Source organism: Aspergillus nidulans, chromosome III (genome assembly GCF_000011425.1).
Source record: "Aspergillus nidulans FGSC A4 chromosome III".
In the NCBI taxonomy this organism is placed as follows: domain Eukaryota; kingdom Fungi; phylum Ascomycota; class Eurotiomycetes; order Eurotiales; family Aspergillaceae; genus Aspergillus; species Aspergillus nidulans.
Window position 1 is genome coordinate 1,985,394 of NC_066259.1, and position 25,505 is coordinate 2,010,898.

Consider the following 25,505-nt stretch of genomic DNA (forward strand, 5'->3'; position numbering starts at 1 on the left):
GACAACAAGAACAGAAACAATGTCTAGCGTACATGGCCTCATATGTTTAATTATCCCTCAGTTGGAGAGCCAAAGGCTTGCTTTTATCATGTTTAAGCACCGAGCATAACAACATCCTTCCCGTGCTCAGCTTTATCTTCAATCTCATTGATGCCCTGTGTAGGAGCTCCAAGCGCACTTAATCCAATACCACCATCCATCTCACCTAGAACCCATTCGACGAGGTAGCTCTCATCTTCGAGCTCCTCTACACGGCGATAATGTCGCTCCGTGTACGAGGCCAAGGCTTGTAGAATATCCTTCATAGCAGCTGCAGCGCGTCCATCTCCGTTTCGCTTCGCTATGCTCGAGGAAGCGAGCTCAACAAACGTAGACGCCGGATAGGAGCGGAAGAGAGCGAATAATATTCGCTGCGCGACCTTAGAATGGCGCGCGTTGGTATTCCAGTCCCGGAGACGAAGAACGAGGACGTAGAGGTTGGCGGGGTCAAGAGTTTGGAGGACCTCGTCAATAGACGGGTTCCCGGTGAAACTGTTTGCACGATCTTCGCCTTGGTTGTCAGTATTGTGAGGATCGTCCGCAGCGTCGATGGCGGCGCTGAAGAGGGACAGGAGGCGCGCGGGGTGGTTGAGCTGTAGGGCGAGGGTGATTGCCTCACGGTACGCGCCTGCTACGATGTAATTTTGTAACTGCTGGTCTTGTTCTATGCGGGCAGAGTTGGCGTTGACGGCGGCAGTGTAGGTTGCGGAGGTTGTGTCGGTCCAGAAGGTGACTGTAGAATCTGCGGAGCCGGATGCAATGGCGTAGGGGGAGGTAGATTTGGTTGCGGAGGAATTGACGTCGTCACGCGTCCCGGATGGTGTAGGGCTGGCTAGCGCCCAGACTCGATCGGTGTGGTTGTCAAGGGTTGTTTCCAGTTCGCCTGTGTAGGGGGACCAGATCTTCACCAGCCCATCTGCGGCTGCGGAAGCAACAAGAGGTCGGAGCTGAATAGAGTTGGGCTTTGATGCTGCTGCATCCTCATCTTCCTCATCTTCGGTCTTACTGGACATGTCGGGTGGTGGGAGCCAGAGCACCTTGAGTACGCTATTCGTGTGGCCTTCGAACGTAAGAAGACAGCTATAGTCGGACAAACTCCAGAGCTTCACAGTCTTGTCACCTGAGCCCGTTACAATCATGCCTCTGTTAGTGCTGCTTTTGGCATCTGCACTAAGGATCGGTGTGCCCTTGGGGGAAAAACGCGCCGACCAAACTCCTCTCTTGTGACCGCGCAAGACACCCACGACGGACCCGTCGTCTGCAGACCAGATTTTGACGGTTCGGTCTTGTGAGGCTGAAGCAAACAATGCCGATGACGGACTCACGTCCAGAGCGTTGATGTCCTTGTCGTGAGCCTTGCGAGTGAACAGCGCTTTCGGTGTATGGGGCTTATTGCCAATGGTAGGGCCTAGCTTTCCGACGTTCCATCGCTTGACTGTACGATCCTGGGAACCCGTGATGACGAACGGAGGGGGATGATTTACTGGAGCCTTGTACGCTGGCGTATCAGGAGGGGGTGAGTCCCGTGGAAAACTGATGGCTCCTAGAGACTCTGCGTGACCCGTTAGGAGGGCGAAACATGTGTATGACGAATTCTGCGGGTCTAGGCGCCATAAACGTGCCGTATTATCCTTTGCACCTGTAGCAAGCCAGTGACCAGACCAGTCCACATCGATGCAGATAATGATGTCGTCGTGGCCATCCAGATGAGCGATATCAGCACCGAAATACTCCTGCCCATCTGTTGAAGGCCTGTAGTCAGACGGCCCAACAGAGACAATCCGGATGCTCTCAGTATTGGTTGCCAAAGCAAGCATAGAACGATCGGGACCGACGTATGCGAGATCAATAATATCATCATCGTTACCTGATATGCGCCTGACAACCGGCAGCGGATCGATGGTGGTTCCAGGCTTGAGGTTTGATAGAGGCTCAAGAGAATGCAGCCTTAGTGTTTGATCAGCATGAACAGTCATAGCGAACGACATCCCTGGTGTATAGTGAATCGCGATGATTGCCTCAAATTCCGGCGCAGCTTCCTGGTCACCGGTAACCTCTCCTCCCCTATTGCAGTCCCAAACGCGTAACCTGCCATACTCTCCTCCAACCAGACATAGTCCGCCTTCGGCAACAAAGGAAGCTGCTTCGGCACTTTCGAGAACAGGAATTATCCTCCGAGTTTTGAAAGTTCGCATATCCCACACAATGACAGTTTTGTCTCGGCCAGCGGACAATAGAGCATTCTCCGTTAACGAATATGATAGGCTGCGTACAACAGAAACATGCGAGTCGAGAGATGCAATGGACTTCTTTTTATTCAAATCCCAGACGCGCACTTTACCCTCCTCACTACCGGAGGCAAGCCGGAATGCACCGTTGGAGTTGGAGGCAGAATCTAGGTCCATCATCTCGTTGTCATCATCATCGCCTGCCATCCCAGTCTTCCGTTTCGGTTTTTTTTTCGAGGACAGTTTTCCGTCGTGCTCCGCCGTGGGTGGTTGGAAGAAGCATAAGGCTGAGATCACACCACCATGGCCGTGAAAGCTATGCGTGATGTAGCCACCTCGGATATCCCAGACTTTGATTGAGCCATCTGCAGCTCCAGTCGCTAGTAACGTACCGGTGGAGTCGGTGGCGGTTGTCACAACTGGCGCTGTGTGAGGCTTTAGACTCCGAACGAGCTTCGTTTCAAGGGTAGGAGTTGTATCTTCGTATTGGGAGAGGGAGTATATGCGCATTGACATGGATCGGGAACAAAGGATAACGTGCGAAGCCGAGGGAGTAACTGATATCCTCGTTAGTGCACTATTCTTGGACAGGTCTCAGAATGGAGGAACGTACTGGCCAAGCTAGTGATAACTTCTCCATCCTACAACTTGAATTAGCACATGAATAGACACTCAAAATGAGACCAAGCCATACTCCGTCAAGCGTAGCGAGCTGGTTGCCAGTCTCAAGGTCGACGACGAGCGCATCTTCGTTGACACAAGCAACCAGTAGGCGGCCGCTGGCATCGAGCGCGGTGCTTCCCCCGGTATAGATAGGACGAAGCGTTCGAGACGCCTCGAAGGTCGTCTTAACAACGGCTTTGGACATAGCTGAGAGTTACAATTAGGTCTGGAGCTGTGTGAAGTTTTTAGCGCGCCATGACCTGAATCCAAAAGATCGTTAAACAAGTATAGTCAAGATCAGTTCGTCTCAGGCTCGTTGCTCGGAAACTTTTCGATCACTTTTTTTGAAAGCGGTTTGCTCTGTTTGCGTTGTTTGTGAAGCTGTCAAACAAACCGCCCAGCAGGCATGGTATCCACTCTAAGTACAGGGCAATTAGACGCCGTAGCCGTAGCCGCAGCCGCAGCCGCCTAACCATCATAAGCATGGGCGATCTTCTTCCTGTCGCCATCTTATCTACTTCGAGTTTCGCTTCGTCCTGGACTCTCTCTCGGCGTGATGAGACCAGAGACGTGATTTACAATGGGGCGACGCGCATACTTGAATCGCCTAGCTCTGGTATGCTCTCAGCTTTCTTTTCACCCCGCCTTAATAGCTATCACTATTCTGCTCTTTATTATTCGATATGTGCCGCAGGTTGTTACATATAGCTGTCTTCGGCCAACTACTCGCTTATTGGTGCTGAAGGACTGTGGCACTGTTCGCACTTTTGCCCTCCTCTGACTCCACCATGCTATAGCATGGACATTAATCTTTAATTCTCATATTCACTTTCCGGACTTTTGATTAACGAAGTTCAAGGGTCGGTCCCCTTATGAAGCCCCGGAGCCTCCTGCTGGCTGCCCAGGAGAGCATGGAATATCGACACACCGGAGGATCTCACCTCTGAATGCGGACGGATATGTCCAGCACTATGATGAGAGGGGTCACCCGGTTAATCCAGAGTCAAAGTCCTTTGGACGAGATCTCAGAAGAGCCAAGAACGACATACTTTCGACGATGGGCATTGTCGTAAGTGAGGATGCGAATCGCGGCCGCAACGAACAGCAGAAAATTGATGCCATTGTGGCTGAAAATGATTACGGCCTGGTCATGGTGACACTCGATCAAATCTCGGTCTTCCTGGGCTCGTGGTGGACTACGTCGCTTATTGGTCGGATACAGGTGATGCCACTCGAATGCCATCATGAAGAGGTTTCGGGGCTAATCGTAAGTTTGTACAGACATTCAGAAGCTATGCCTATGTCCCCATTACAGGAATCATAAACCAGGAACGGGCTGCTCTTGGGACTTTTGGGTTTTATTTCGCTGGGATTCCCGCTTGGGCTATGTCCACGTGTTTATCAATCTGTCGGCATCATCCCCTAGAGCGCTTGATTTCCACTTTTCAAAACTTTTTCCCGAATGACGACGCGGGCTCGAAGCTTGTGAGGGCTTCATTTACAATCCTTCACTCTGCGTAAGTAGCCCAGGTACTGACACGTGCCGAATCTAATCATTTCGCAGGACCCGAGGGGCCCTTCTCGTCCTCGCAATGCAAACCTACATGTACTCACTACTTCAGTCTCTTCATCTAATTCCTCCTGCCTCCATGCCAAGTATTGGATCCTTCATGCCGTTCGGCGAATTTAGCTCGATGCTTCTCCCAAGTTTCCCTCCAGACCTTTCTTTGTGCTCCCTGAGCAATTTTGCTTGGAACTTCTTAAAAACGCCTTCCCTGTTCTACATTTATGTCTATCTGCGGCCAGTGATTGAAGTCCGACTATATAGGCTGATTCGCAGACGATTACCCAAGCCTAAGCTAACAGATGATCTATCAATTAAGGTGGCATTTGAAAACGATCTTGTCGATTGGATGGTACCTACTCTCGGACGTCGGGCTGCAGAGGAGACACAGCGCAGCAAACTGTCCTTAATGGAAGATCTGTCCTATGAGCTGGGTGCACTTCGGCAATGGCTGTCCTCTAAGATACCCTTCAGGTCACGCTGGTCTTCTCTTGTCCATACAGCCCAAGAGCAATCCGAGACTCCCCAGCCGCAGGGTCAACCAGCTTATCGATCCCTTGATCCAGAGGAACAGCATCGTAGGTTGAGAAGTGCCCAGTGGCATCCTGCCGATCAAACTATGTCCACCCATGGATCTGACGCACGTTCTACTGGGAGTCACAGCGCGCTATCAAACGAAGAACTTCAGGCTCCTAATACAGACAATATGGATCTGTTGAGACGCGCAAGGAACTTGACGCTTTCAACTCGCACATCATCTCCAGGTCCAGACACCCACCAGCATGAAGCTACCACAGTGAACGGAAGCCGAAGGCAGTCACACCCAGATACACTTCTCTCCAGGTCTCAGTCGCCTGTGTCTTCCCAATCATCTCCTCGGGTTCGCGCACAGTTTGTCCAGGAGTCGGATGTCATTGCCATGCAACTGGAGCTGGAAAGCCGTCAGACACATGACAGGAATGCTATTAGAGACAGCGATGTCGAACTACAAAATGCCGGTGCAGGACCGGCGGGTAGTCACTCAATTCCGGATCTCCTTGATACGATTCTATCTGACCAGGGCGGACACATAACAACAATGCTCGACTCCGAAGCTACATATAACGCTGTTGATATGACTGATGCGGTACACCCCAGTCATGGGGAAACCATAACAGCCACTGCCTCTGGCCACCAACCAAATGGCGTGCCGACAGGTCAAAACGCCGCTGCCTCCTCTCTTGAGCCGACGGTTTCAGGCCCGACCAATAACCCATCGGACGTAGAGGAATTAGCCGTCGACGCCGATAACAACCAACTACCCAACCGAGACGACGACGCTGCCGCCGACGCAGACTCCGAATTTCCTCCACACTTAGCTGATTCCGCTGCCCGCCAAAACTCAGCTAGCGATACCGCCGCAACAACAGCCTTCATCCCATCCCATAGAGTAACCATCCTCTCCTCTCTGCCAGTGGACTCGCTGGCCTCTCATTTAGCAGCCATGATCACCGCGGCCCTTTTCGCGCCCCTCGAGTCATTTTACCTCCGTTCCCTTGCAAGATCATACCTTGCCTATAAAGGAGCTCCAGCCGTTCTCCGGTCCGATGTTTATCCCTTGGGAACTTGGGGTGGTGGACGCTCTCAATCCCATACACTCGCCTATTTGGGTAAACTTACACTCATGATGGGGATCCAGGCTGCCGTAAATGCTTCCGTTTGGGGAATTATCTCGGGGACTGCGATTAGAATTGGGAGGAAATGGTGCGGATGGGGTGCATTCTGAAAGGGTTCATGTACTGAAACGGAACGGCATGTACGATACCAGATGTCGCATTTGTAATACTAATGCACTGTTCTAGTCTGTTTTCCTAACTGATTACAATTGCCAACTCAGTACAGTGTAAATTTGGGTATATTCTCTTCTGAACAATATCATGATATCTCATATTTAATGATACATACAAAAGCTAGCTAGCTGAGGACGCTTTAGACCCAAGAACAAAATTCACTTCGGAGCAGTTTTCCCCTTCTTTTTCATTCCCGGAACCCTCCTTCGCTCCCAAACCATAAGATACCCTTCCTTGGTGAAAAGCGTCTCACTCTCGGCGCGCTTAACAAACAAGTCCTGGATCTCTAGCCACTCCGGACCGCGCTGTTCCCCGCTATGCTGCTCATTCTGGATACTGGTATTCTCAGCAGCCATGGCTTTATCATGCAGCTGGACGAGCCACGAGACCTTCTCAGTCCCCGCACCGGCACCGCTGGACGAGGCGCCGCCGCCCGACGCTGCATTGACGCCCTTTTCAGCAGCGTCCTCCGTTCCACCGGGAGCGGTAATCATGGGGTCGAGGATGATGTTTGCTACCAGGTCGTAGAGGATCGGCTCGCCCGGAGGCCAGATCTCTGGGTTGGGTTCTACGTAGGGCGACATGTCAAGCGAGCGCGGGGACGGGAAAGTGACGATGGTTGGGTTGCGCTCTGAGACAAATCTGTTCTTGCTGAATCGCTTGATGTGGAACATGAGATAAGGGGGGAGCGGGTGGAGGAGGCGGTGGCGGACACGGTGGGCGAGTTTCTCGGAGGCGGTAATGCCATTGTATTTGTTCAGGAGAGTGGTGAGGGGTACTTGAGGGATGATAGATTCCCTGTTCGCGGATTGGAATAGGGGTGTTGGGGGGAGGTCTAGGGTGAGAATGAGGAAGGGGGTCGTTTGACTGTTAATGGTACCGGATTCGGTGAAGACCAGGCGGGCGTTCTGGGTATCTGAGTGTGCTGTGATTGCCTGGCTTTCAATTCGGAGATGACCTTGAAAAGCAGCGTGAACAACACTGGTTGGTGTCTTAGATGGTTTTCGGGAGCCGCCAAGCGCAAGATGTAGGTTGTTCAAAAACCAGGATAGAAATTCCACTGGGTCAGACTGCTGAGTGAGGGTGAACCGCTTGGATGAACGTAAAGCGACTTCTTGCAAGAGTTCGTGAGGGGACACGTGAGAACGAAAAGCCTTGGGGTTCCAGAGCTTGCGCACAAGTGTACCAAAACGCAGGACCAGCTGAGGTGTACCTGGTTGTGGAAACTCGTGGAGGAGAAAGTAATTGCGGATGGGAAGGACATGGGCAAGAGCCTGAGCCACGACGTTCAAATAGTCGTTGGCCTTGATATTGTTCATACCAACAAAGCCTGTAGATACATCAATTAGCTTTATCTGAGGAATCGCAGGAATAGGGAGCGATATACCTGGTCGATAGCGTCTCCCCGACAAGTCGAATGCATCTGTGACTACTTTGTCCAGTTTTGCGACCTCGTCCTTGGTGTAGTATGGGTCGACGACGTATTTAATATCATCCAAGCTCTTATTTTTCACCTCATATCCTTCGGGCAAGACGTAGACCTTCTTCGTTCCCATGTTTATAAAGACATGATGTGAAACTTCCAGGGCATGGAAGTACGCGTAGGACTTAGGACCCCTGCCCTGAAAGTATTTCCCACACACAAGGCAAGCGTACACGTTGATATTTGATAAACTCACGGAGCACAATTTCTCGAAGTCAAAGTCGAGGATGTGTCGATTGATCGTATCTAGGTAGAGATCGCTGTATCCTTCCATCGGAGCACTTTGGCGTTGGGGGGCCACAATTGCAGGCCGGTCGTCGTCCTCATCTTCGTCGTCCTCCGGCTCATCTACCTGCGCTGCTTCTTGAAGCTCCTCTCCCTCTTGATCCGCAGCTGCAAGGATATTCATTCCGCGGTGTTCATCGTCCTCCATCTCTTGTCCTGGTGCTCGGCGCAAGGGTAGTGCTCCATGACGCGGGTCATCTTCCTGCTGGTTGTCACTCTCCGTGCGCGCCTTTTTAGAGGCTGGAGAGCCGACCGCAGCTTCTTGCTCTAGCGACAGCTCCGCCTGTCTTTTGGTCATCATGACTCCTCCGGGGAATAGCAAAACGAAGGCGGTAGAGACGAGGACGTTATGGAAAACCTCACGGCGGAAGACCCAGGGACGCATGCAAACAGGACAAACACAGTTCGTCTTGCATCATTGCTCGACAGCGGAGCTCACTTGAAGCTTTAGCAAAACCATCCCGCGTTTTTTGGATTAATTATATAGACATTTTTGGCTCTGAATACGTGTCATGTCATTTCATTTATTGTCTACCTAGCAGCCATCCTCGGCCGAAAGACTACACCGGAGTCAAATGCAAGCAATCATTTCAGAAACCCCAGGCCCAAAATGTCGGAAATGATACCGGAAAACATAAAATGCTTGTTATCATATACTAAGCACTTTTGACGATTCGGTTATTGTCAAAGTCCTCCACCCTCACGCCATCCTTGGTCACTACTTTGACCAGGACCTGTAGATTGTTAGCCACCTTGTTCGGCATCCAGAAGATAGATACCAAATAGCATACCCCTTTGTAATCGATCGGCAGCCGCCGCTTCAACTCATCTGTGCACATTTCTAACAGCTTCATGCCTTGTTCCAGGGTGATGTCGGGGTGATGGTGCTTGTCAAGGGTTGATAGACAGTAGTACTGAGCATAGCCATGGGCGGCATATGGAACACTGGCCAATGACGCGAGATAATCAATCCAGTAAAGGTGTGGTTTCTGAGAGATAGGGTCTACACCACCCAAAAGGAGATTGACTGTGTAGGGGTTCCGCGAACGTAGGCTTCGTGCCAGCTCTCCTCGAACAAAGTTCGCGACGGCATTCGGGGACAGCTCGGTATCATTCCGCATTGTGTATAGCTGAACATTAGCTTGAACATATTCGGCAAATTGTACTGTAATGGGGGCCTCGATTAGTTTTCTGGTGTTGAAGCTCAAAAATATATAAGCGCGAACGAACCGGTGTCTCCCGCCTCTCCGGAGAAAGCGACAAGAGTGTGCTCGTTCAGTTGCCTTGTCTTATCATCTTCAGCTTTGAGAATAGTCGGGCCTCTCATAGCAGCCTTTGACGCTGCTAGAATGACAAAGTCTCTGCCTGTGATGCCAAGTAGAACCTCCCTATGACAGTGTCGGTCAGCATATTAGTACTAGCTATGTGGCAGAGGTGGGCACATACATGGTAACGGTGCAGGTCTGGAACGCTTTTGAAGATGGGTACTGTGCTGGAGTAAGGGTAATGGGTTTAAGGTGGAGGAAGACGAAGAAACAAGATACAAGAAGTCGTTTACTGTCTATCACTGGCCGCGCGGAGCTTGACTGCCTGGACCTAGCTGTTGCTTCCTGCAGCCTCAGGCGGAGAGCTACTGCGCTGACTCAGCGAGCGCTGCTCACCACACCGCCTACACGGGCCATGGGCAGAAAAAAAAAGTTCGAAAATGAACGGGAAATTCAATGACCAAGCAGGACCGCTGTAGACGACTGTCTCAATTGGAGAATATTACCACCGGACAACCTTCCTTCGGCATATACACCCGATGTCATCCTTCTTTACATTACCCGCTTCCCAGCGGAAGCGCAAGAGGGAGGACCGCGCTGGAGCCCCCGCCTCAAAGAAACGGGGCGTTGATGTTGATGGAGATGCACGAAACAAGAATGCGAGGAAGAGTAGGGAACGGGACGAGTCTATTTCAGGTAGCGATTTAGACGAGGATGCGGAGAGTGTGGCATCAGTGGTCTCAGAGGAAGAAAGTGGCTCTGAGTCGGATGATGGAGAGACTGCCGCGGATCGAAGACTGAAATTGGCGGAGCGATACCTGGAAAATGTTCGAGAGGAAGTGGATGATTACGGGTTTGATGCTGCAGAAATCGATCGAGACTTGATTGCTGAGCGACTTAAAGAGGACGTGGTACGTGCGAAAGCACCTAGCCACTTTGATCCCCCATTGACTATTTATTAGGACGAATTCAAAGGACGAGTATACCGGCAAATCGCTTCCGACTTGGCTTTTTCGACCGCTTCGCATGCGTTCTTTCGGGCAGACACTCAAACCACAACTTCGATTGCCATACACGCACCATATATCTATACGGTTTCGAAGGATAGAACTCTGATTAAGTGGGAGCTTGCAACACCCGGAGCGGCAGGCACAGCTACAACAAATGGAGCGGAGAACACATCTAAACGGCCTCCCAAGCCGCAACGGAAGAAGCCGAAACAGGTGCGATTCACAAGAGGCCTGCAGAAGGTTGCGGAAAGCGCAGATGAGCAAGGTCATACCAAGAACATACTGTCAGTGGCAGTATCCCCATCTGGAAGGTTCGTTGCTACTGGAGGAGAGGACAATAAGCTTATCATCTGGGATGCTGCAACATTGACGCCTTTGCAAACCTTCTCCCAACATCGCGATTCTGTCAGCGGGCTGGCCTTTGCTCGCCACATCTCCGCCATGAGTTCAGGAGAGCAATTATTCTCCGGATCCTTTGATCGAACGATCAAGACTTGGTCTATCAGCACCGCCGGCCATGCCTACGTAGAGACATTATTTGGCCACCAAGACAATGTCGCCTCAGTTGCCGCCATGACAATTGACCAGTGTATCAGTGTCGGAGCCCGAGACCGCACCGCCAGGTTGTGGAAGGTTGTTGAAGAATCTCAGCTGATCTTCCGCGGTGGCTCCTCGAAAAACACATACAAAGAGAACAACATTGACTGTATCGCCCCATTACCGCCTACTCACTTCGTCACCGGTTCTGACAACGGCTCCATCTCTCTATGGTCCATCCACAAAAAGAAACCTCTTTACACCATTCCTCACGCTCATGGCTTTGACCCAATTCCCCCAGTAGAGCTAATATCTCCGGAAGTTGACCAACAAACAGCCGAGTCGAATGCGCGCTTTCTGAGGCCCACCCCTCGTTGGATTACAGCCCTTACCACGGTCCCGGGCACAGACATTGTCCTCAGCGGCAGCTGGGACGGCTGGATCCGCGCGTGGAAGATTTCAGACGACAAGAGAACGATCCAACCTCTAGGCCCCGTTGGCGCGGGCACATACCGCTCAACAAACGCACCCGATACCCCCTCCAAACAACTAGAGCAGAGCCTTGCGTCTGCCAATCCATCCCACAGACAGAGTCTCACCAACATAAACTTTGAACCAGAGTCTGAGCCGCTCGTAAAGGGTGTCGTCAACGGCATTGCTGTATTCGAGCGTCGGGCAGAAACCGCGAAGCCGGGACAAGTCCCCTCTGAATCAAAATCAAAACCGTCAAAAACAAGTCCGGAAGCGCGCGGTCTCTGTATCGCTGTTGCAATTGGAAAAGAGCACAGATTCGGGCGTTGGAAATGTTACGCGAATAACTACCACAAGGGGTCTGCTTCGGACGGTCGAAACGGGGCCATGGTCTTTGAGGTTCCCTTTATTGCTGGTAGTGTTGGTCAGGAGGACGAACCCTCTAATTGACCTAATGTATGTACCTTCCAATAAATGATGTATTTATATGAATTATCAGCGACGTTTAGCATATCCGGAAAAGCAGCTTCTCTTTTACGATTCTTTTTTCCTATGTTCAGACTTAAGTCTTACTACTGGTTAATCTTTGTGCAACCTGAAAAGACGGTGGTGGAAGAAGCTGATGGTCCTAAATGACGGAGGTGCCCGCTAGAAGACAAGGATTAATTGAATTTTGAGCTAGATATTCGCCAGCTATGCCGTGAAATATTACGTAGGGTAAGAATAGGGAGCCTGAAAACAGCACCACTGCCATGTTGTCCCATGTGGCCAGATTTAAAAAAAAAATCAAGACACCCAAAATTCCTGTACCATTCTATAAAATACACGTGATGAATGAAAGAAATGTAGTCGCTAAAAGGGGTCTGTCCGGCGCCTGAAACTCCGACAAGCATAAGGTCATAAACTGCTAGTAGATGTGCCCAGTCGCTAATTGATGGAGAACCGAGAGAAAACGAGGATGATATTCATAAGATGGAATGAATTAAGTGGGTCATATTAGGCTGCAGCTGGTCGAGCTCTTGCCCGTCTCGTAGCAGGCCCAACCGGACCTTCATCCGAATCATCATCCAAAGAAATGGCGCTAGCGGCGGACAAGCCAGCTGCCGGAGGTTGAGGCCGCGAACACGTACTGGTAGCCGGTGCACTGTTGACGCGGAGAGGAGAAGAGCTTGAAAGTATTTGATATGTTGTGCGTCGACTTCGGGCAACGGAGGGTCGAATGGGCTCGTCGTCGTCATCATCATCATCATCATCATCTTCTTCTTCTTCTTCTTCTTCTTCTTCTTCTTCGCCATCATCGTCCTCAAGCTCCTCGTCCTCATTCTCATTTCCATCCTCGTCCTCACCTTCATCGCTCGTGCCGTCTTCGTCGCTGTCCAGCATCGTGTCGAAGTCGTATATGTTGGACTGTGCTGAGCTATATCGCGAGCCGGGCGACGAGTCAAGTATGGTGCGCAACTGCGTCCCTCCGTATTCAGAGCGCCCAACTACGGTATCTCGGTCTGAGTCCGAATCGTAATCTTCAGGCTGTTCCTCGTCGTCGATGAAGGAGTCCATATCCTCGTCCTCTTCATCGTCCATTTCATCATCGTCATCCTCATGGGTAGAACCGTGAGAGTCGAAATCTGAATGTCCGTGGAAATGTTCGTAGATTGCACGAGCCATTCCTCCTGGGACATTGCCAAATCCAGGGAAACTCTGCAACCGAAAGCCAGTTGGAAGTCGCTGTATTCCGGGGTAGTTCTCTGTTGTCAAGTCATCATCATACCACTCGGCGCTATCGGAGCCTGGTGCTTCCCCAAAACCGTCATCATCTATTTCTGCGTATGGGTCATCTGTCATTTCCGAGTTCTCCGAATCACTTCTGACATCGGACAGTGAGTCATCATTGCGGTATCCACAATTCAGGCAATCGTCAGCCTCTAGTTCATGTGCACAGTATGGACAACGAACAACACCATCTTCAAGGTCGTAGATGGGCTGGGCAGGTCGCTGCCGTGTCTGATTGAATATACCCCGAAAAAGACCCCCCTCTTTCGGATCTCGATTTTTCTTATCCGCCTCAAGCCTTTCTGCTTCCTCGTTTTGATGGGCTCTGTGCTGTTCTGTCGTTTCCCCTTTATCCAAGAGCTCTGCACGACTCGTGAATAATTGAACAACTGCACGAACCTGGGACATGTTAGGACAGAGCTGAAGACAGCCGAACACTAGACAAAGCTCACCAAATATGCTGGCGCGGGCTGTGATTTCACCGGAGCTCGACAATCAGGGCAAGTTTTATTGTTCTTCCCTTCGGCAAACCATGAGGTCAGGCACTAGACACGATATTAGCGCATAATACGACGCATTGCGGAGAGGGTAGACCGACGCCATAGCAAAACGTGTGTCCGCAGGCGATAGTAAAGGGCTCGTAGAGTGGTCGGATACAAATACCGCATTGAAGAAGGTTGCGAATTTCATCGACATGACCTTGCAGGGTGTTGAAGAGCTGATCACAATATCTCAGTCAGCGTAGCCCAGAAACTGTCCACAAAGTTACCCACCCCGGAAGCATCCTGTGGCGTGGTAGCCCTTGTCCGATCAGACTCCTTGCCCAAGGTATCTGTCGGCGGGGTGTGCCTTGACATATTTTGCGAAGACTACTCGCACAAATGTGAGACTGAGGTGGAAAGAGGCTCGGAACGGCGCCCTCAATGTCGAATAGAAGCTAGAAGTGTTCGTATGGAGCTAGCAACAAGGCGATCGAAGCAAGCTGGTTGTTCAGGTAATCGAAGGAACGACAGGCATAACGTGGGCGGATGAATCGCGGTTGGGCGATAATTGAGGGTCCTTGGAACGCCGAAAGTCGATAAGCAGCCAGCGAGAGATTTTGGAGTAAGAGGACCAATTCAAGAGGCTTCAAGCGCAGGGACTCGAGGAGTCTCAGATGAGGTGATGACAACCGACCAGCGGTCTGTGAGCATGACTTTTTTCTGGCGGCATTGATCGCAGCGCGCAGGAACCAAACCGATCAAACACGCGTGACAAAGCAATTATCGCCACTGACTGGGCCCTCATACTACTACTAAGGTTCCTGATACTCTCCTTCATTCTCCCCACTCTATATAAACGCTAGACTTCAACCCTCAACCTATCCTCAAAATTGATTTAATATGCTAATTATATGTGCCATGGTCTGCGAGAAGCTAACTCCATTGGAGCTGTTATGGGTATCCAACAGTGTCGATTGGCTGTGAAACTCTCAGATCCGTGGGTGCCCCTAGCACCAACAGGCAAATAGTCCGTGTCAACTGCTGGCAGGATTCGACTCCTGATGTTACTTTCGCCAACCGCGCGCTTGCGTCGACCATGGCTATCGTCCTAGCGCAATTTTTCGAATTCGAACAAGTTCCTCAACAATAGGTTGTTCAGCCGGCGAATATTGCGCCATCTAACAACGTTTGCGCCGCTTAAAACTTAGTCTTCTTTCGTTTTTCCTGTTGTACTAGTTATTCTTTGCCTTGGACCAGCTTAAGCGGACAACCACCGCCCAAGGTCGTCAAAACTGACCTTAATCAGGACTAATTCGTGGGACTACATATAAAAGCCCCCCTGGCTACCGATGATTTACTGCACTGGTTCTTGGAGAAGTCACTTACTCTGGTGTATAGTTCCCCTGTTATTAAACCGACTTCCTGTCAATAGATGTATTCTGAACGGCTTTGACCTTTGGCACGCAGATGGGGAACATAATGTTCTGCACCACCGGCAATATCATCTGGACTAGGGAGACCAATCTTTTGATCTGCAGAGACTTGGTCACACATATCGCAGCGGTTTTCAGCAAATCCATAGCAAACACTCAGAAGCAATTCTAAATGCTTTCAAACCAATCGTCAACGCTCCGAAGGCAACAAAGGGAATCGTTGAATAAGCGAATTGTCAATCTCAAATCTCCCGTGTATCTGGCGGAGCAGCAATCCAGTATCATGGTATACTGCGTGCGCCAAAATGCAACCATTTTATCCATCAGCGAAATCTTGACCCGCATGCATATGCTTTTCTGGACCCAGTCATGGACGGCGACACAGCATTTCTTATATCAATTCTGTTTCAGAAAATTAATTGACAGTCGGCTATCACGCCTGGAACCACCTTCTCCTCGATCATCTCTTTGTTCATATGCTCCAAAACAAGAATTGGCTTGCTCTTGAATGAACTAATTCAGCTGATGCTTATCGAATGGTCGCTGAGCACGCCGCCGATCCCGTTTACTTTACTGGCGTTGCCGGAAACGACCGTGGCCAGAATGAAGTCACCGTACTGCTCCTCTTGGTCTTCCCCGAGGCGTGAGAGCTTTGTTGTTAATGTAACGGTCCCAAACAATCATGGCACATCCCTGACGTTGCCAGCGTAGACCAGCCTATAGTCGTGTGTTGAGTCTTACTAGCAAAGACCGCGAGGTTTGATTTTCTCTATCTCGGGGTCGTAAGGAAGTGCACGACGCGATTAAATGAGGCTCTTACTCAGGCCGCCAGCTATGAGTGCTGCTCAGTCACTTACATCTACGTTATTTCTGAACTGCCCCGAAAGATGCCGGTGGAGAGACATGGGAGGCCGAAACTTCCTGCTGCGGAGCGCTATATTATCCATTTGCTGGTAGCTCAACATATGCCCGCGATCTGATGATTCATGATGTTCGGTTTAGTGCCTTGTAACAAAAACTGACTTGACCGTTCTTCTGAGCTGCAATGCGGCGCTTCACTTAAATACTTAGACATTCGTGTATCATAACTTGTCTAGCCTAATCTAGTGGACAGTGACTAAAAAAGCTCAGAGCTTCCAATAGTTACGAGAACAATACAACCCTCTACTAATCTCCTGGAATATGGGATGATGTTCTCAGCAGCGAATGTTGAGTGAAGATCTATATACTTGGTGGTCCCTGCGGATCTCCGTGCCAAGACTTCGATCTGTCTTCGGTCTTTTTTCCGTCCAACTGAGCGTACGGTATCTATTATGTAGACCATCCATCCTTCACCATCACAGGGACTTGTGCTGCTTGCTCACGGCAAACCTTGCCAACTCTGCCGCTATTTTGAGTTCTGCCAGAGCTCTTATTTCATTTGGTATACCGAACTCTACGGACATGGCCTCCCATCCAGAACAACAATCGTCCTCTTCATCCGCCGACGTCTCCTCCAGCTCCTGGGGGAAGGTGGAGCGAAAGTTCACTAAGTACGTTGCTCTTGACCTGCATCAAGTACTCCCAAAAATCAACTAGTAAATCTTGCCTGGGGAATAACAGCCCCGCGTCATGGGCAAGGCACCTCTGTGTATACCAGTCGCATCTACCTCATCATGATTTCGTCCTATTTTTGCCGTTGAGCCGACTCTAATCGCAATATTCAGCAAATCTGCCAGCGAGTACTACGACCCTTGTCAGGATTTCGCGGACCGGAGTCTTAGATGCATGAAGCGCAACCCCGATGATAGAGATATGTGTCACGATTACTTCCAGTATGTATTTCCCTACGATGTTCAACCCCTATCATTACGTCGAGCTATCTGCTTTTCCTTGGCTATATGGTCGTAAGCCATGGAACTGCAAAGGTCAAGGTCTACACTCGGTCTAGTTCATTTGATCCTACTGACACCGATATTCAGAGCATATCGCGATTGTAAAAAGCAGTGGGTGAGTACCAATGCCGCATTTGGCCTTTGTGTTCTGGGTGAATGGCAGGAGAATTCAGTGCCGAATCTCCATTGTGAAGTCTACTACACCCTTGGCTCTGCCTATATGAAGCTGACAAATCGACAGTTGACCCAGAAGAAACTCGGTTCAAGCTCGACCGCCAAATAATGAAGCAAAGGAAGACCAAACTCGTTCCATGATGCATATTGTGGTATCATGTCAAGTTCGGACTTGCTACACTAAGTTTGTTTGGATTTTGAAGCGCTATCTTGAGCGGTCAATATCCAGAGATCCGCAGCACGGGCTTTTGGGATGATCTAAAATCGATAAACTGTTGACGTCTCTCTCAGAATATGCCGCAATGGTCTCATTTTATATTCGAGAGCCAGGCGACCAACTTCCTCCGGTGCTTAGACTTTGTCCTCGCGGTTCAGTCGGCTGCACTGCACAATAAGCGTCTTTTTTGCGCCTCCCCAGACTCATTTGCATTTTCCTGTTCCTGGATGTATATTTTTTTTTTCCTGTACAACTGGCCATGATGGCTAATATGTGGGCTATAAGTATTACCATCTCTCGTTGAGGACCCTCTTCCCATACCATCATTTGTGATCTCGTGCACCGCATGGCGATCAGCATGTTGGAGCCGAACCCTGGACTTAAGGTATCCGTGCTCTCGTGGTGCTGGTATCTATGTAGTACATTAACGGTTCGCTACAATATATTTGTCGAAATTTGAGCAAAAAACCAACCGTGAATCCATAAATCCAAGCATTAATTTGTAGCATTGTGTAGTCAGAAGCTTGCTTCTAAAACTTAGACCATGAGACGCAGTATGATCAGTTGAATCTCTCATGAAAGAAAGATCTATCTAAATTGCTGTTGTATTTACGATTTTTCCATTTCACTACGCACTCGACCTACCCTAGGTATATCTTTCGTTCCTGGCATCACCGCCTTCCGCGAGTGGCTTCCCCGCCCACTTTAAGCTGCCAGTATGAAGAGAAATATTTCCCCCTCATCATCCTTCGATTACCTTCCCCGCACACCGTGTGCTGTGCTTGACCGCGCAGCATACGATCTTCTCCTACCGGACACGCGACTGCAACCTTGAAACCGGCAGACCTCAGCCTGTATATCGGTACTTGGAGTTCGAGCACCGTTCACAATGTCGACCAACGACGCCGTGTTCCAACGGCGAAACAAGCAGATCGAAGATGCCATTGACGGACAGAATCTGAAGCAGGCGCTGCAGCTGATTGAAAAGAGGATCAAGAAAGGAGAAGATACGCCATTTTTAAAGGTACGGCTTCGACTGCGTATGGAAGCTGTCTTACCATCTTACTTCTATTGCTTCTTCAAGAGAAGACTACTCTTCTTCACCTAATTTATGGTTTCTAGCATCGCTTACACTGTGTGATAGGCATGGAGGGCGCAAATTCTATTCCATCACGCCGACGAAGCCCACCGCCAGCGGGGTATTGCAGAGACTCTCCAGCTGTGTAAAGCGGACCCAGCGGTGACCGACCTTGACTCTCTGGAGATGCTGTATGAGACGTTGCAGAAGATCGGTGGACATGAGGAGACTATGAGGAGTATCTGGGAGAGGGCTGCGAAAGCCAAACCGCAGCTTCGGGACATACAGACGAGGTGGTTCGACTACGCTTTCGAAGGAGACGACTGGAAGTCGGCGCAAAAGGTACGCGCCTTGTTCTTGCTTGTCCCAGCGCTTGGAAGGACTTGAGAACTAAAGGATCCGGGTTCAACAGGCTGCTATGTCTCTGCAGAATAACTTCCCAAAGAAGCGAAAGTATTATATCTGGGCCATCTTCCTCTGTTACCTTCTTGCTGTCGACGAAGCCAGCTCCGAAACGGACCGAAAACTCTTTGGTACCCTTGCATATCGCATGGTTTCAAAAGCCGCTGAAAGCGTTCCGGCAGATCCGGTATGTTATGCCCTTTTAGTACTCTTTCCGCCGCCCTCAACTCTACTTTTCGTGATATTGCTCGAATCAGGATGGTAATATTTCTGCTTAACAATATAGAAGGAATTACTGAGCCCTCCTAGAGCTATCCAATCAGCTGAGGAGCTATTGTTACTTGTTAGGATCTTCGAATCTCAAGGGCGACATGCCGAAATCATCAAGATCTTAGATAGTGACAACCTTGGCATTAACTCGAGGATTATTCAAAACGACTGGTCCTTCGTTGGCGTCAAACTGTCCAACTTGGAAAAGGCCAAGATGTGGACTGAAGGCTTGTTATATGCTAAGGAGCTTCTTGCTATCCCTTCCAGTGAGGAAGAGAGAAAGGCTATACAGGAGCGTGACGATTGGGCTGTCTGGCATTTACTTGTCACCGCTACGCAGAAGATTGACACCGCAGAGTAAGTCTGACAATAACGATAACCATGGCTGAGGGTGACCGCTGGCTTCTAGGACCACATCCGAGACGCGAGACTTCATAGATAAGTTTATTATGGTCCAACCCAAGTCCAGAAACGCGCAATTGGCACGCTTAGACTTGGTATTCTCCAGCTCCCAATCGGGAGCGGTGAAACAGGAAGAGTTGCTGTTAGCTTGCCAGGCTTATTTTGACCATGCCAAAAACAAGCTTTACTGTTTTGGCGATCTCTTGGACTATCTACCAGCCTTAAGTAAAGACTCTATCAGATCGTTTGTGGAATATGCGTCAAAGAATTCTGGAAATACAGAGGTATGTGGCTTGCGGTTGACAGCTGGTATGTCCGCTAACCATCATCTAAGGTAACTGGCCCATTCAGAGGTGTTGCTGTAATCAACGCCCTGAAATTGGAGTACTGTTTCCTATTGTCGTCAAATGCGTCGGACGTGTCTAGAGAGGAAGTAGAAGACTTTGTTTCGCGCTGTTTGAAAGAGTATCGCGAGGTCGAACGTCCTGACCGAGGTTCTGCGCCGTCTACTATTGAAAGCCAGCCAAGTGATGACCTATGCATCCTCGCAGCCATGGGTTTACTCCGTTTCAGTGGTAATTGGGTCTCGAGAAAGCAGGAAGAAATCCCTGATATTATGCTCATCCGCGCCGCTGCAATTCTAGAGCGTTTGATCGTCGATTCTCCGCATAACTACCAAGCATTGCTCCTTCTCGTGCGGCTTTACCTGCGCTTGGGCGTAGGATCTCTCGCACTGAAAACGTTTAGCAAGCTTTCGGTCAAGCAAATGCAGTTCGAGACAGTCGCCCATAATCTCTTTACTCGTCTTGCAACTATTCACCCTCACTCAGCACCGCCCATCGATGGTGCAGAATACAAGGACTTCAATCCCCAGTCAGCCTTTGTGCAAGCTATGATATTCTACCTTAGTGCAAATGCCACTTCGACCAGACATCGCTCAAATGGTCTGGAGTACGGCAGCTATATTAACGTCGAGGGGACCATCGAGCTTCAAAGGCGACTTAAACGAAGCATCTGCCGCAGGATGTGGGCGCTGGAAGTGAAACGAGTACAAAGACTGACGGGTGGGGAGCCTGTTGGACGTTACGATGAAATGGGTTTGTGGTATCACCCGGCATGAAGAGCTACCTGCTAATCCATGTTATAGCGAGAGACACTTCGCCGTTAGTTGACCAGCGTACGTTTGATGCATTCATGAATTGCGAAGCGCCTGGTCAACCTACTTTCGAGCAGCTGATGCGTGTAGGCCCTCTGCCCCAGGTACGTGCTTCCGATGTCCGTGTTGTATACGACTAGAAAGTTAATGGATACAGAAACACTGGGTTACGTCAGCGCAAATGACCGATAGACTCTGGGGACTCCTCAAAGACTTGGCGGTCCAGAAGCCGATCTTAGCAACGCCGGAGATCCCTGAGCTTGATAAGCTCGTGGGAGCTAGCGCGGAGTCTGAGATGACTCCTTCAGAGATCGAGTGCACAAGAACCAACCTGAGTCTCCTAAGGTTGGCTGTTTATATCAGTGGATCAAAATCTGTTACATCCGAGCAAGTTGAAAAGAGTCTTGGTCTTCTGGAGGAGTGGTTGAAATCCAAATTAGAAGCTCTGGCCACGGACGGGAACAGTATCTCCCCGATCATGTCACAAACAACCATTTTCTTACAGTCGGATGCTCCATATGCACCAACATGGCGGTTCTTCCACGGTATTTTCAGCATACTTGACTCCGTGAAGGCGTTAGTTTTTCTGTGCTCCACCGCATCGAGAAAGGGCTCAAAGGGCGCCAAGTTACCCAAGGATCGAGTCGAAAGCTTATTGGATTTGGGGCGTAAGGTACACCAGGGCGCCCATGCGAACATCCGCGCCCTCAAGAAACGGTTGTCTGAGCCAGGGAAGCTTGGCTCATTGATGGACCTGGTTATTGCTGGCAAGGGCATTGGTGAAGATGGCGACCAGCTTCGCGGTGAGCTCGAGAAAATGCTTGATACATCGTCCTTGGAACTCTTCTGTGGCGAGTTGATGGAGAGTTGGGATGAGGCACTTGGTGGAATGTTGGCTGTGAGGATGTGAATAATGGTATATAGATATCTACTGTTTTAGCAATATTTGAATATAGAGATGTCGTCCTTGGTTGACCTCTTACAATTTTGCTAAGATTCTCCAGATCTCCGCAGACTGCATACCACGCCATCAACGTTTCGCTAATCTTGTCCTTTCTTTTCCCCCTCTGATTATCCAAAACCCTTTCCTGGCCCCTGCACAGGATCCAAGCAGAACGACGACGCGATGACCAATTGTCCAACAAAAAAATGTTTGTGTCCCACCTAGCACTGAAGTCACACCTCTCACGAGACTTGGAGACCATGACTCTGAGCGCTGAAGCGAATGCTGATCCGCTGCATGCAAGGGATCTCCGCGAAACGAATAACGACTGGTTTTGTGCTGGCTACCCTTGATACTTGGAGTGCCTCTTGAATTCTCCGCCTCTTGCCTGCCATAGCGCATCTACTGCAGGAAAGCAACAATTCGAGTCGTTTTTTGGCTTCGACCTGGAAAGGGAAGAGCGGGGTTACACTGCATTGAGTGAACCCTTCAATGTCAAATCAGCACGGGAAGTGGCCATCCCTTCTAGTGGCTATGGGGAGTTGCCTTCCCGTGTGCTGCTTCCCGAGTTACATCTCTTGCTCTGGCTACTGTTCTCCTGGTGCCCCCCCTTTGACACTGAGATTATAGGCAGAGCAGAGCCTCTTAAAATGAGCCATCGTCAGATCCGTTCGATTCATGCCCGTCTGGCGTAATATACTTGGGGCTGCTCTTGTTGAATCATATGGATTAACCCGGACACTACTGAGCACCGCTTCTCCTGTCGCCGACTTTCAGCATGTTTGGCGCCGAGTTGGTTGGTCGCGAGACCGGCGGTCAATCCACGGACCAGCCATATAGCTACCGAGACTCGGCTCGAACTTGGGATACGGTTACCCAGTCGGTATGCCTTAGTGCAAGCACGATCTGCATAGGGATGCGAATGTACACGAAGTTTCAGGTCTTGAAAGCGCCAGGATGGGAAGACTGTAAGTATCCTCTGAGCCTCAGGCTTCTACGGAGGGTGACTAAACTGGTTTCCTAGTCTGCTGTTTTCTAGCTTGGGTATAACGCCTGCGGGCTTTCTTCTCCAGGCATCACTCCAAGCTAACCGGGGTCGTGTAGCTCGGATTGATAGCATATGCCGTGATCACGATTGAAGCGGACAAACATGGCAACGGGGCTCATCAGGAAACAGTGGCGCCGTCGGACTTACGCCAGTACGCGAAAGTAAGACTGTCTCTTTGCCCGGTGGGTTGCAGCATATGTTGACAGTGCAGCATGTGTAGCTGGCCAACGCTTCGCAAATACTCTATGCGCCTTTGATCTTCGTCACAAAGCTGTCTATTTTCCTTCTGTACCTGCGCGTGTTTGCGTCAGCCCGGCGAGGCATGACATATCTATCCATTCACTTGCTGATTTGGTTCAATCTGGCCTTCTACTTGGCCAACTTTTTCTTGAAGATTTTCCAATGTATTCCGCGTGCTAAAATCTGGGACTCGAATACTTCAGGTCACTGTATCAATATTAACATACCGATTCTCGTGACAGCTGCTATCAATGTGGTGTCTGATCTCCTGATGCTATGTTTACCCATTATTTGCGTTTGGCGACTGCAAATGTCGATTAGGAGGAAGTTAGGTATTTCTGCTATATTTGCTGCTGGTATCTTGTAAGTCTCACCAACTTGGCGCACTTGCCTGATGTCGGAAGCCGGCGGCGTTCTAACTTTGATATCTAGCGGATGCTTTGCAAGTATTATGCGTCTTGAAGTCAGCGTCAGGGACAGGAACACTAAGGACCCAACATACGACTGGTACAGTGAGTTTTTGTGGACGTGAGCTCGCCATCCTAAGACTTCAAATTAAATTTTACAAGACTAACTGCTACCAGTACAGCCGAGATCACCTGCGGGATCCTCGCGAGCTGCCTCCCTGCACTGCCGACGTTTTTCCGCCACTTCTTCGGCAAAGCTAGAACTATGCTTTCAAGGAGTCGTACAAGAGGATCCTCGAATCGTAGTCAAGACCGGTCTCTGGAGAAAGCAACAGAGCTGTATACCCTAACATATCCGCGCGGCCAAAAACATCACATAATTACCGATAACCGATTGATCGATCAAGACCGGGAACTGGACGATGACAGGACCCAGATTTTTAGTGGGCCTAGCTATGCGGTGACCGAGGCTAGAGTGGAAGGGAGAACCCCTCTAGGCCAAAGGGCCTATCATGGAGATGATACGGTGTTGAATGGAGAGGACGGCAGTGGTCATTGTAGGGGAATATTGAAAGTCGTTGAGGTAGATGTGGAATCGGGCCCGGGACATCCAACAGTCAAATGCCGCTGTGATAACTGGTAGCAGTGTCAGCGTTATCACCTAAAATTTAGACCATTAGCCCTAATCTTTCCTCAGGTACACGTTAGGTCGTAGATGCTATATTTGCTTTGTTGCATGCCTGATTTTTGAGGCTGAATCCCGCTGAGGTCCGCTGAACTCTTGGCACTAGCCCTAGCCCTAAGTAGCCCTCGCTACGCAAAGGCGGTGGACCCACCCGCGGAACCCAGAAACACTGGAGGAACTTTGCGTGCCTCGATAACTTCAGCCAACAACCTCCTCATCGCCAACCAGTCGTCTCACCGATTACCACCGTCGCGATGGCTCAAGAACGTTCCGGTATTGCGGTTGGTCTCAACAAGGGCCACGTATGTATACTGATTTCCTTTATCTGATATCCTCCAAATGGTGAATGGATTTTCGATGGATGAATGGACGGATGGGATGGAGCTTCCGATGTCGAGTCGAATCGAATTGAGCGAGACGAGCAGAAAGCGATCGGTTTTACGTACGGTTCGGTTCGGATTATGTGGAAGTACACTCGGATTGAGTTGAAATGAAATTAGAGGTTGCGGGCAACGAAGAACACGAGACGAAATTTTACGCCCGTGTACGGCCGTCAAGAAGGGACTAGCAGGGAGATTATAGCGTCAAGAATGTTATCGGAAGTCACCGTATTTGCGTCAGCCTATGCCTACGTTGTCTATTCAGTTCGGCTATCTGCTCGGCTTATTTGATTCGACACGGAAACTCCGGACCATACAACTATCATCCATCCAGCAATCCATCCATCCTATTCTTCCAATCTGCGGTATTCCGAGGCCCCTGAACTAACGGGTCGTATCTGCTTTAGAAAACCACCCCCCTCAACACCCCCAAGACCCGCATCAGCCGCTCCAAGGGCAAGGCCTCCCGCCGCACCGCTTTCGTTCGCGACATCGCCCGTGAGGTCGTCGGTCTCGCTCCTTATGAGCGCCGTGTCATTGAACTTCTGAGGAACGCTCAGGACAAGCGCGCCAGGAAGCTCGCTAAGAAGAGGGTATGTCTGCGCCTTTTGCTGGTTATCCATGGCAACGAATGGGTTTTGCTCAGCAGAGCTTGATCACTCAACTTGGTTTATTTTGATGAATCAACTGAGTTCCCAATCTCGCTCGTTCAATGAATCCAACGCGCCCATAACTCTATCTTATTAAGAGAGCAAGCTAACCAATATCTTCCCAACAGCTCGGTACCTTCACCCGCGGCAAGAGAAAGGTCGAGGACATGCAGCGCGTCATCGCCGAGGCCCGCCGTGTCGGTGCTCACTAAATTTGGGCTTTGTCATCTTATTCCCGTTTTCTTCTACCTACTGTCTATGTCTCTCCCAAATTAGCCGAGAACGAGATGAATGAAAACCAAGTTTTAAAAAGCACCAAAAAGGACTCTTTTTTTTTTAACCTTTTACATTTCTCATCATTCCTCGCTGCGTGGAAGATGGCGTGGCGGTCTAACGTGATATAATACGCTTTCTAGGTATATATCTACCCACCTAGTGAGATCTTGAGCCGGTGTCCTGGGTAGCAGGAGAAAAGATGTGATAGCCAAAAGTATAGGTTGTGAAACATTTGATTCAAGAA

At 50.0% G+C, this 25,505-nt stretch overlaps 8 protein-coding genes and 1 pseudogene across 9 annotated transcripts, besides 1 other annotated feature; 5 read left to right on the forward strand and 4 right to left on the reverse strand.

The window, feature by feature from the left end:
- Positions 1–25,505: part of a sequence feature (contig 1.77 1..132523(-1)) that runs on past both edges of the window.
- ANIA_04460 (U3 snoRNA-associated protein UTP13) lies at positions 93–3,135 on the reverse strand (the record flags this gene model as incomplete). Its single annotated transcript, XM_656972.1, has 3 exons — positions 93–2,824; positions 2,881–2,908; positions 2,962–3,135. The coding sequence occupies 3 exons, from the start codon at positions 3,133–3,135 to the stop codon at positions 93–95; spliced, it is 2,934 nt and encodes a 977-aa protein (XP_662064.1).
- Positions 3,988–6,342, forward strand: ANIA_04459 (uncharacterized protein; the record flags this gene model as incomplete). Its single annotated transcript, XM_656971.2, has 3 exons — positions 3,988–4,197; positions 4,260–4,447; positions 4,495–6,342. 3 exons carry the CDS (start codon positions 3,988–3,990, stop codon positions 6,257–6,259), a joined length of 2,163 nt encoding a protein of 720 aa, XP_662063.1. The 3' UTR covers positions 6,260–6,342.
- On the reverse strand, positions 6,482–8,389 carry ANIA_04458 (mRNA splicing protein SAD1; the record flags this gene model as incomplete). The annotated part of the gene is made up of 2 exons (XM_050611727.1): positions 6,482–7,653; positions 7,711–8,389. 2 exons carry the CDS (start codon positions 8,387–8,389, stop codon positions 6,482–6,484), a joined length of 1,851 nt encoding a protein of 616 aa, XP_050467721.1.
- pre1 (proteasome core particle subunit beta 4) lies at positions 8,593–9,628 on the reverse strand. The gene is made up of 4 exons (XM_656969.2): positions 9,538–9,628; positions 9,322–9,479; positions 8,883–9,256; positions 8,593–8,825 (listed from the first exon to the last, which is right to left on the reverse strand). Coding segments are annotated over exons 1-4 (612 nt in total). The 5' UTR covers positions 9,540–9,628; the 3' UTR covers positions 8,593–8,747.
- Positions 9,835–11,824, forward strand: ANIA_04456 (ribosomal RNA-processing protein RRP9; the record flags this gene model as incomplete). The annotated part of the gene is made up of 2 exons (XM_656968.2): positions 9,835–10,267; positions 10,319–11,824. Exons 1-2 carry the CDS (start codon positions 9,896–9,898, stop codon positions 11,822–11,824), a joined length of 1,878 nt encoding a protein of 625 aa, XP_662060.1. The 5' UTR covers positions 9,835–9,895.
- On the reverse strand, positions 12,371–14,001 carry ANIA_04455 (uncharacterized protein; the record flags this gene model as incomplete). The annotated part of the gene is made up of 3 exons (XM_656967.1): positions 12,371–13,543; positions 13,597–13,689; positions 13,918–14,001. 3 exons carry the CDS (start codon positions 13,999–14,001, stop codon positions 12,371–12,373), a joined length of 1,350 nt encoding a protein of 449 aa, XP_662059.1.
- On the forward strand, positions 16,503–17,582 carry ANIA_04454 (annotated as a pseudogene). Its single transcript has one exon. A coding segment is annotated over exon 1 (1,080 nt).
- On the forward strand, positions 18,109–21,542 carry ANIA_04453 (MDM20/NAA25 family protein; the record flags this gene model as incomplete). The annotated part of the gene is made up of 8 exons (XM_656965.2): positions 18,109–18,348; positions 18,469–18,744; positions 18,833–18,991; positions 19,091–19,431; positions 19,583–19,760; positions 19,811–20,573; positions 20,624–20,736; positions 20,790–21,542. The coding sequence occupies exons 1-8, from the start codon at positions 18,214–18,216 to the stop codon at positions 21,540–21,542; spliced, it is 2,718 nt and encodes a 905-aa protein (XP_662057.1). The 5' UTR covers positions 18,109–18,213.
- Positions 22,354–25,303, forward strand: ANIA_04452 (uncharacterized protein; the record flags this gene model as incomplete). The annotated part of the gene is made up of 9 exons (XM_656964.2): positions 22,354–22,458; positions 22,516–22,543; positions 22,693–22,784; positions 22,844–23,226; positions 23,296–23,375; positions 23,453–23,853; positions 24,078–24,257; positions 24,743–24,928; positions 25,114–25,303. The coding sequence occupies 9 exons, from the start codon at positions 22,354–22,356 to the stop codon at positions 25,195–25,197; spliced, it is 1,539 nt and encodes a 512-aa protein (XP_662056.1). The 3' UTR covers positions 25,198–25,303.